Raw genomic sequence first — 11,410 nt, 5'->3', positions numbered from 1 at the left:
AGCAGCAGGTAAGAGGTAAATAAAATGTGGAAGAAAATTACAATAGATATAAACTATTACGAATACAAGAGACAAAAGCTTAAAAATTCAAGGATCTATCCTTAACGTTGTGTCAGTATAAGACAATTTTCTAAACTTTCCTTTGTTTTTTTTCTTTTCCCCCAATTTATCACTTATATATGGCTTAAAACAACAAGAAGAATAAAATACAGTTGAATGCTTTTAAACACTATAGTGTATTGAGCATCTTAAGTTCACCCTTCTGATTCTGTCACATCTTTAAAACAAATGAAAACTTTCCACATTTTTAGTTTGGAGCTTTAGATTTAGAAAATAAATTATTTAGTGTCACACGGTCCTTCACATCTACTTTTACACTTATTTTATACTTATTTGCACTTATTCACATACAGCATGACAAATGTTCTCTTTTATTAAATACTCATATGGAACAAAATTGCTGAACATTTCCCATTCAACAGCACGTTAACTCCTAAAAATGTTAAATTCAGGTATTTTCTGGAAATGTTTTTAATTGACAAAAGAAGAAAGAGCCTTGAATTTTGACATTTACACAGTTCAAACTGTATAAAAATATACAGTCAAAGCCGATTTTGTAATTTTGGCTTTTTGGATCTGTTTTGTTGTTGTTGTTTTTTGACAATAATTAAATTAAATTAAATTAAATTAAATTAAATTAAATTAAATTAAATTAAATTAAATTAAATTAAATTAAATTAAATGGCAATCCCAACTCATTCAATCCACACCAATCTGTTGGAACTCTTTCCTGGTGGTGGTGCTGTAGTATCCTTTAAATCTTTCATTCGGTGTGACTGTAAAAATATTTTCAGATTTTAACTTTAACTACATTTTCTTCCATTGTAAGTTGACAGCACTACCTCAGCAGTTTGAAATTTTTCGGTCACTTTAAAATCATTAATGGAGCCCAACCATATTCTTATTACCATATCATTACTGTTACAATATTATTGTTACTATATTATAACCTGTATTATCATTATTAACCTTCTTTTCCTGCACAAACCCCCCAAAAACCAAGTAAAATATAAGGGAGAAAAAAGCAGTGATGGAGAAAAAACAGGGCAAATCCTAAAAGACATCATGAACACGTAACACCAAACTCTAAATGTATTAATTATGGCAGGGGGAAAAAACAGATTCTTTTGTGTGTGTGTTTCTTGCAATCTCACAATCTCAGTAAAAACTTTTGTTTTTTCCCCTATTACTTTCTTGTTTCAAGTTAAAATCATTTATGCCATTTTTTGCCCTCTTAGATTGAACCCCCCTTTGCCCAATGCTGACATTATAACCCAACCTCACTGTAGTAGTGGGACACATCCGTGACCTTTGAAGTGAATGTTGATGGAAAGCGTTGAAAAATGTAAAGGTTAACGAGTCATCCTTTTTCTGGGGATCGCACTACTCATAGTGGCTGACTGCAACGTGCACTAAGTGAGTGAAAGTGCCTGCGAGCACCCTGAACGGTGTGTATGTGCGCGCACGCGTGTATTTCGCTTGCACAACGCATTTGTTGCCGTAGGATGTGGTTTACTGTGCAACAACCCTGTGCCGGAAACGCTACGACATCTATCAACTTATCATCCTCAATTTTTTTTTCTTGTACACTCACTGCTACTCTGTCTCTGCATGCTGTAGGCAATGCCGCCTCTCTTGGTATGACAAAACAAGGCAGTATTTCTCATTGCGCTTCTCATAGCTGGTAAAATGTTCCCCAGGGTGATTTTGAAGGGAACTCTGATCAAAAAATCTCAACAGAAGAAGCGAGTGTCACCCTGTAACTATAAAGAGCGATTTTTTGTGTTGGATACCCAAGACCTGAAGTATTCTGAACGTCGTCCCGGGGTAAGTACAGTATGTGCGGTTAATCTGTAGAGCTGTTTCAGGAATGCAGACTCTTGGCTGTTTGCTGTAATCTAAGCTGTTTTGTTGCAGAAAAAGCCTTTGCTGAAAGGTTGCATCGAGCTGTCCAGAATTAAGTGCGTGGAGATTGTGTGTACTGATGTGCCCATACCATGCAGCTTTAAGTACCCTTTTCAGGTAAGATTCATCATTTCCTAGAGACCAACTCAATTGTCACCGCATTAAAATCTACTAAACACTGCGACATACACCCTATATACAGTGTATGGTGAAGTATGACTGAAAATGACAACGCATATAACCTTTCTTTAAAATCTCAATTCTTCTGCAGGTTTTTCATGAAAGTTATTACCTCTACATATTTGCACCAGACAATGACTGCCGTCAGAAATGGGTCAGAGCTCTTAAAGAGGGTAAGCCATTACCATATATCACCAGTCAAATAATAATAATAGTACTATGACAAGTCGATGATAAACCGCTGATTGTATGAACTGCAAACACATACGGATGGATATTTCAAACAATATTTCCCTTGTTCTGTCTGATGTAGAGACAAAGAATAACAACTTAGTTCCAAAATACCACCCAAACTTCTGGATGGATGGAAAATGGAGATGCTGCCAGCAAACAGAGAAACTGGCGACTGGGTGCAACGTGTACAACCCAGTGGGCTATGGTTTGTAGCATTTCTTTTTCCTTCTCTTCTACTTCGTGAATCCAATGATTTGTGGTAGCGATTCCATTTGAATTAAGATATTTGTATGGCTTTCGCACATATGGTTAGAGTAAACTTGAACTAAATGCTTTCGTTTTGCCTAATCCAGTTCATACCGTTGTTGCTTTGTGAGTTTAGATGGGCCAAATAGCTCTCCAATTTAACATTTCTGTTTCCCCTACAGCCTCTAAAAAGCCGCTTCCCAGCCTCCCGGAGCCAGAGGTACCACCATCTAAAACACAAACGACACAAGCTTTTGAAATGTTATTGTGGTTATTACTGATATTCCAATGAAGCGAGGGAGACCAAATCACTTTTTCAGTTTTAATGCCTGTCATGTTTGTCTGCAATACTTTTAAACACAGTTTCTCTCTACATATTTAATAATTAGGTCATGCATTGGTTTTTAACCACTGTTTCTGTGGTTTGATTTTGTGTGTTCAGGCAGCAGCTCTGTAGTTGTTTCAGCGCACATGTGTTTGAGTGTTTACTTAAATAGATAGATAGTAGAAGAAATAGAAGTACATTAAAGTTTGTCAAATGAAAATCCTTGTTGATACTTTTTCCTTTGGCACTATGAAAATGTAATTTTATTTGAAACCTCTGGATTTCGTATTTGTGTATGAACTTTTTGGGAAGAGTTCACTCAGACCTCTCAATAATTTGTACCAGGTTATTTCCACCACTTAAAAAACATTTTCCTGATTGGCAGAGCTAAATTCAAAATTTGGGGTTCTTATTGCAAAACTTCAGCTTCATGATTCTAAATCTCGAGTTATTTTCTCATCTCATCTCGGAAGTTTATGATAGTATGTCGAAATTTAGAGGTAATAACCCAAAATTTTGTACATACCTGTACAAATGGTTTTTAAATCAGATTTTTTCCTCCCTTTCCAGATGGAGCTGGAAGATTCGGGGCAACAGAAGGTCATCGCTTTGCAAAACTACACGCCACAGGGAGACAATGACTTACCTCTTCAGAAAGATCAGGAGTATCTCCTGGTTAAGAATTCCCATTCCACCTGGTGGCTTGTACAGGATGAGAGAGGGTAAAGCGCATTACAGCCAATGCCAAATTCATTTGAACTGTTTACATTAAAAAATAGCAGTACATTTCAAAAGAAGAACCATTAGCTAAATCCCTTTTCCTGTCACCCATTAGGAACTCGGGTTTTGTGCCCAGTACATACGTAGCTGAAAAATCCATCAACAACTTTGAAAGATTTGAGTGAGTTTGAATTCATTTCTTTTACTCGAGCTTTTAATTTGCAGTGTTTATTGCTGCTAATGAATTACCATGTTTTCCCTCCAAAACTGATTTAATTGTTGTGTTAAATGTTTAATGTGTTCTCAACAGATGGTACAACAAAAACATTAGCAGAGCGCAAGCAGAAGAATTGCTAATGAAAGAGGTAAAAACAAAAACTCAGTTCTGTTTGGCAATAAAATTTCAAATAATGATTTTGATATGATGATGACAGGCAAGATTTAGCCCCTGTATGACACAGTGCATTTTGATGCGACTGTGCCGCCAACAGCAATGTTGCATTTGCAAAATCGCTGCATATGCACCTGCACAACGACAATTCGACTTGACATAGAACATGAAAAAAAAATTTCTCACAACCACAAAGTTTCCTCCAATGTTGAATTTCCTGCTTTGCTAAGTTTTGCAAGCAGGAAGGGAAAATGGTTATCCATCGTCGTCTTTGAATTAAAACGGCTGCCAGACGTGTTACAGAATGCACCGCCGAACGTGGGAAATCTTATGTGATCTCGTTATTCTGTCTTTAGGGTAAGGAAGGTGCATTCATTGTGCGGGACTCAAGACAGGCGGGAGTGTACACAGTGTCTGTTTTCACCAAAGCACCAGGGTAAATGTTATTTATAGTGTTCTTATGAATTTACTTAAAAAATATCTATCAAACAACTCTATAATTAAAACAGTCATATATGGTTACTTATATCATGAAAAAAAATTGATGGCTCATAGGATTTCAATCATTTTAAGTGACCGTTAAAGATGTAACCAATGAGAATTAAGTATAAGATTAGTGTAATCTTGTGATATTTTTCTGATCTTCCAATGTTTATGTGTAATCATCTGCTCAGGCAAACATTTGCTTTAAAAATGTTTGTTAAGTTAAGCATATATTCTCATCAGGTCTAATGGGGAGAAGAATCCGAGAGTGAAGCATTACCAAATCAGACAAACCGAAACGAGCCCAGCTTCTTTTTACCTGGCAGAGAAGTACCTGTTTAGCACCATTCCTGAGCTCGTATATTACCACCAGCACAATGCTGCAGGTAAGTGTGCCAGCTTTTCTCATGCAACAGCATTATTTCAAAAAGTTCAAAGGATAAATGAAGTTCATCTTATGAAACGGCTAAATTCTTGGTCCTGCTTTTTAAATTTCCCGTTGTCTCTTTCTCTTTGTGCAGGGCTAATAACACGGCTGAGACACCCCGTCTCTCAAGGTCGATGCTGTTCCCAGGATTCTACTGATATCACAAAAGGTTTAAGTCTTTTTGTGATGCCCGAAGTTTGTTGAACTAAAGCTCCAAGCAGTCCTAATTTATTGCTGTGAATCTTGTTTTTGCTGACCTCTGGTGGGTTGCACAGAATTACACTTCAGGGCTGTTAAGTAACTCCACCCTTTTGTCTTTTAATATAAACCAATGTAATACAAATTAATCTTTGCTGAAAAAAAGCAAGTGAAAATGAGAAAAAAAAAGTCCTTTTTTATTTGTGAAACTTGCATGAAGTTTAACTCTATGGTTATATAACTGAGCTATAGTGTGGATGCTTTGGTTCACTGCTGGTTTGCTGGTTAACAGATCAGTGGGAAGTGGACCCTGAGGAGCTGATACTGGGTCAGGAGATAGGCAGCGGCCAGTTTGGACTGGTGCTGGAAGGCAGCTGGAGGGATCTCAAGGTAGCGGTGAAGATGGTAAGAGAAGAGTGCATGTCAGACGACGAATTTAAAGAAGAGGCACGGATTATGATGTAAGTACAGTTCACGGTGGAGATCTGTAAAACGAGTTTGAAACCACTCAGTTTATCTGTGCATGTGTGTTTTAACAGGAGACTCTCTCACTCTAAGCTGGTACAGCTGTATGGCGTGTGCACACAACATTCTCCTATCTGCCTTGTGTTTGAGTACATGGAAAACGGCTGCCTGACGGACTACCTGCGAGAAAGGAAAGGCTCGTTGTCTCAGGATATATTGTTGGGGATGTGTCTGGATGTCAGCGAAGGGATGGCTTATCTAGAGATGTCCAACTTCATCCACAGAGATCTGGTAAATAAATAAAGTGCTCTTTCACGATACACTTTCATATCCCTGCTTTGTTAGAGGACTTTATCCTTCCTTTCTTCCTTCCAAAGGCTGCCAGGAACTGTCTCGTCTCAAAGAACAACGAGGTGAAGGTATCGGACTTTGGAATGACCAGGTATGTTCGTGAAGATCAGTTTTTTAAATTATTACATAACATTAATGTCACAGTGAGTCACAGCTTATGGTCTGTGTCCACTCTCCATACCCTAGATTTGTTCTTGATGATCAGTACACGAGCTCACAGTGCTCCAAGTTCCCTGTCAAGTGGTCAGCCCCAGAGGTCATCAGATACTGCAAATTCAGCACCAAGTCTGACGTCTGGTCATTCGGTGAGTTTGGGCGCTTGTCTGCCATTCAGCTGTTTGGTTTGCATTTCTGATTCACTCGTCTGGCAAGTTTTGCAGGTTGGGTGAGAGCAGATTAAATCATATTTGTTTTCCTGATGGCACATGTGCTCAACTGTAGTTAAATAACACTGCAGTGGTTTAGACGTTATATATTAAACAATTCTTTTTATCCTGTGAAAAAAAAACTGTGCTCAAACTGGAGCACAGTTTTCTTGGGCAGACTATTACTGCAGTTATCCGTGACAAAGCCATTTTTTTTGGTAAATTTTTATATAAAATAGTCTAAAAGCTAGCCATTTTCATGATTCAGTGACAATTAGTGGATGCACAATAAGCTCAGACAATTGCCGAGGTTTGAAAGGAGATTAAACAGACAGAAAGCTTTTAGCTTGACGTCATCTTTGGGGGAAAAAAAAGATTCTGTATTATGAATCTATGATTTTCTTGTGTAAAACGGATGTGCTAAAACTAAGTAAAAATAAAACATATTATAACTTCTACAATAGGGGTTATTATTTCTATTTCTAAACAGATTTGAATTATGACCTATTCTAAAAAGGTCTGGATCCAATTACTGACGTCCCTTAGAAATCGTGAAAAACAAATGAACTGCAGTGACAGTTTAAGCAGGCTATTGCTTTTCATTGGTAACACAAGTGTTTTCAATCATGATTCTATGCATTGAAATGGTAAAAGAGTAATAATTCAGCTGTATAGTATCATTGTTACACTGATGATGGGCAGGAGAAAGAGGGGAAAAGTTTGTCTGAGGCGTCTTTCAAAAGATTCTTTATGTCAAGATTTTTACTTCCTGGTTAAATAACGGTTTAAAACTAAAAGAGACAGTCGGACCATCTACAGGCTGTGTGAAGTTCTTGAGACTGCAGCTGCTAAGAATATTAGGAAACTCTTTCATTGGATTCTTTCATGCCGGCTTCAGTGGATGAGGCTACCAGAGGAACATTAACTCCAGACTAAACAGAGCTGATTTAAAGGATCAAAGTGCAAAAGCGTCTGTCGACACCATACGTTGGTTTCTGAATGAAGGTTGAAAAAAGAGACCCCGCTTTTGAAAGAGGATTATAAAAAAAAAACCCTTAAACTTGTGTTTGATAAAATACAAATAGACAAGTCAAAGTGGTTCTTGTTGGATGAAGTTTGGGATTTAAAACTAGTTTCCAAGTTTGCCGAAAAAAAGAAGCTTTTGAAGAAAAGAACGCTGGGGACGACGGATTTCATCAAGATAATCTGGAGTGAAATACATTTATGTACCTGTGCCAGAGCTCTGTGCCAGTCACAGGCCAACGCTGCTTCTTCCAACAGTATAAAGATCTGAAACATACTTCCAACAAGATGGACTGAAACAAAATCATTTGAGCCGAGTGTGGAAAAAGCTGAAACTCACAGTGGGGGGAAAACGTGTTCATCAAACCTGAATGAACCGCAGCGGTTTGAACATGAAGAGTCAAACAACCTACAGAGATGTGTGAGTGTGTGTGTAGGTGTGTGTGGGGGTAGGTAAGTGGGTGAAAGGGAGGTGGGCGTCCTCTTGTGAAGAATCACAAAAACTGCTCAGCTGCACAATATTACAATTAAGGATCAAATACTTTAGGCAGACGACTATATTTGTTGTATTGAATGAAAGCGAGATGAATTACTTTTAAAGTAAGAACTTACAGCAGAGCAAATTTTAGGTGTGTGTGTGTCTCATGTGTAGGTGTGTGTATTTTTTTTATTGGGTAGCAACAATTTTGGCCAATTCTGATCTGTAGTAAATTACTCTCAAATGAGGCTAAAAATAAATATGTTTCAGTTATATAAAAAAAATAAATAAATAAAAACACACTGCACTGGACTAGAGTAGCTCACTGTTAAACGAACGATACAATATGGACTAAAATGCTTCCATATTGTTTAACAAGTGCTGTCTCCGTGTCCCTCTTCAGGTGTGCTCATGTGGGAGGTGTACAACGAAGGCCGACTCCCCTATGAGAACCGCACTAATGCAGAAGTGGTGGACTCCCTGAACGCAGGCCTGAGGCTCCTGAAGCCACGCTTGGCCCCGGACTCTGTCCACCTACTCATGGAGTGGTGTTGGAAGGAGGTGAGGACATTACCCTTTTTTCAAGCAGAACTTCTGCTGATCATAAAATGAGCAAACGATTAACTGTCGTTTGTTTTCTGTTCTGTTCCCAGAAACCAGACGATCGCCCAACATTTGGGCTCCTCTTTCACGAGCTGGCCTCCCTTTCAGACGCCTGAACCAACATGTGATTTGTGATTTTTTTTATATATAATATTTATTTTATTTATTTACTGTAACCAGTTGCTTGTCATTTGTAAAGTTAGATTATTCCAAAGCAATTTTATATCCTGGATTTTGCACTTTATCTCTTTCGTAGCTTTGTAAGTATCCCCTGAGAGGGCTCACACAGTCCATTCACACAGCTACTGGTGCTTCCTGCAGAATCATGTAAAGGTCTGAGTAATTCTATAAGCCATATAAAAGTGAGATGTTTGCTTTTCAGTCAGCTGACTGTCATTAAACTGAATGTTTTACATCTTGTCACTTCTCACTGTCTTAGTTTCCTCCACTACAATAATGAAATCTTGGCATAAGAAATATTTTTGTTTCTATATGAAGAAATTATTGAAGTTGCCAGATGTTATATATATTTAGAAATTAGAAAGGCTTTCCTGTTTTATGGAGCTCACTGACATTAGCCACAACAGTCATATTTTTGATGATCATCCATATACTGTATATAAAAGATGGACATAGCTACAACAAAGTCATGAGTCATGTTTTTTTTTTTTTTTATGAATTAATTTTGGAGTCACAGGTGACCACATTTGGTCAAGATAGATTTATTACTCATTGCTCGGATACATCGTAATATGTGGTAAGTAATATGAGTCATTGAAACTGTGCTAAAGGTGGAGCACAGTCTTCTTGATTAGACTATTACTACAATTATCCAGAGATGAAGTCATGTTTTTGTGAAATTATATTTAACAAAAAAATGCTCCATATCGCACCCACACCATGAACAAGGTTGGTCGATTTCAACTGTGTGACTCTAACTTCTACAGCTGTCTATACCAGCAGCCCCCCACCCCCGGGCCACGGACCGGTCATTTGGTACCGGGCCACGAGAGTTGAGCCTCGGGTGTGAAATTTATGGTTTTCAGGGTTTGTATCGTTAACTCGGTTTCCCTGGGTCTTTTCCCGTGTTGTAGTTGCGTGTCTTTTTTTGAAAGAAATATTTACACATTACCATAGCGACCAGAGAGCATTAAGAGGCAGAGAGGAGGATGTTACTCTCAATGTTGTTGGTGCATTTCAGGAGGACGCTGCTAATTAACTTACACAATTACACAGTGAATTCACGTTTATTATTATATTTACAAAATACCACAGTTTTTGTCTTGGTCGTATCTTTTTTTGTTGTTGTTGTTGTTGTATTTATCCGCAACACCTTAAAGGCTGGTCAGTTAAAATATTGTCTGACATTAAACCGGGTTGTGGCGTAAAAAAGGTTGAGGACCGCTGGTCTATACCCACATCAATTTTTCAGTCAAATAAGCCATACGTTATTGGAATGACTCACTTTTGGAGCCAGACTCCAGTGGCCAGTCAAAGAACTGCAGTTTCTGGTACAGGCACAGTAACTTTTTTCCCATATCAAATGATCAATAATTCTCTTGTATCATGTAAGTAAGTAAGTAAAATTTATTTATATAGTGCTTTTCACAGATAAAAATCACAAAGTGCTTTACAACACAGAAAATGGGAATATAAAAACAATATAACAGTAAATAAAACAATGTAAAACAATAAAACTATAAAAACAGCATAAGAAGAAATTAATCAAATGCTTTTCTAAATAAAAATGTCTTCAGCTGTTTCTTAAAAGAATCAATGGAGTCCGTGCAGCGAAGAGACAGTGGGAGAGAATTCCACAACCGTGGTGCCACAGTCTGAAAGGCCCGATCACCACGAGTTTTAAAACGAGTGCGCGGTGCCACCAGCAGTCTCTGATCTAATGACCTTAAAGCCCGAGAAGATGTATGTGGTTTCAGCAGGTCAGATAAATATTGAGGAGCCTGACCATGTAGGGCCCTAAAGGTTAGAACTAAAATTTTAAAATGAAACCTAAAATTTACAGGCAACCAGTGAAGGGAGGCCAAGACTGGAGTGATATGCGATCTTCTCTTGGTGCCATGTCAGCCAACGCATTCTCTTCTGACGATAGTGGCAAGACGTGGAATTGCAGTTTCCTGCTGGGACATAGAGCAATGTGCAAAAGTCTTGAGCCACCGCTCATTTTTTAATATCCATTATAGGAAAATGGAAAAAAGGTGCAGAGAATGGAAATCCAGTGTAATTTGGCATACCTCAGCCTTTTCTTTCCATTTCCCTTCCCTAAGGATGTCTTCTTGACACCAAAGTAGATGGATCAGCTGAAGGGTCAGGCACATCTCTCAGGTTCTAAAGATACAATTTAAAACTGATTTGTTGCTAAATTGTGTGTTATTTGCAGATAGAATGAATGTTGGTTCATTGTTTGAGTGCCTTGGTGGCTTTTAAATGCTTGAAGTGTTAAAGCAGCCAATGTATAAAGAAAAACTTTGAAAGACCTTCAGAAAGCCTGAAGAACTATCACTCAAGACCACATTAAGAGGTTACAAGAAAGTCAAGAAATCAAGAATGACTAAAGACTCTGCACAGCATTTTTTTTCAAAGAAGGCCTCGCATATTTCATCAAGCCAATACTGAACACAACACAAGGCAACTCAATTACAACATATGGCTACATATGGTAGAGGAGTCCGGGTGCAGAACTGGCCAGTACAGACGTTTCTCCATATGAAAACATCTGGCGTCAAATGAAATGGAAAATACTACAAATCAAACCCAGGAATGTCGAGCAACTACAATCCTGTATCGTTCATTTTTTGTGATTTCTTTGCTTAAAATGAGCAATTTTCTCAAATTAAGCATGTTATATGTTTTCTATGTTGTTGTGTGAATAAAAAATAGGTTTATAAGATCTGCAAGTGAAAATGGGATTTCTGTGGTCTTTAAGCAGTTCACACAA

General features: G+C 37.9%; 1 protein-coding gene across 1 annotated transcript; it reads left to right on the top strand.

Annotated features, from left to right (window-relative positions):
- Nucleotides 1–1,749: 1,749 nt before the first annotated feature.
- Nucleotides 1,750–8,570, top strand: itk (IL2 inducible T cell kinase). The gene is made up of 17 exons (XM_085368983.1): nt 1,750–1,887; nt 1,978–2,082; nt 2,237–2,318; nt 2,459–2,584; nt 2,808–2,845; nt 3,521–3,672; nt 3,786–3,851; nt 3,981–4,035; nt 4,418–4,497; nt 4,788–4,930; nt 5,066–5,140; nt 5,462–5,630; nt 5,709–5,925; nt 6,012–6,076; nt 6,172–6,290; nt 8,255–8,412; nt 8,505–8,570. Exons 1-17 carry the CDS (start codon nt 1,750–1,752, stop codon nt 8,568–8,570), a joined length of 1,854 nt encoding a protein of 617 aa, XP_085225109.1.
- Nucleotides 8,571–11,410: the final 2,840 nt, after the last annotated feature.

Source organism: Diplotaxodon limnothrissa, linkage group LG2 (assembly GCF_057381915.1).
Source record: "Diplotaxodon limnothrissa isolate DT_005_m linkage group LG2, D_limnothrissa_male_GT1.1, whole genome shotgun sequence".
Lineage (NCBI taxonomy): Eukaryota > Metazoa > Chordata > Actinopteri > Cichliformes > Cichlidae > Diplotaxodon > Diplotaxodon limnothrissa.
The sequence above is the reverse complement of the archived record's forward strand: the minus strand, read 5'-3'. Positions and strand labels throughout refer to the sequence as shown.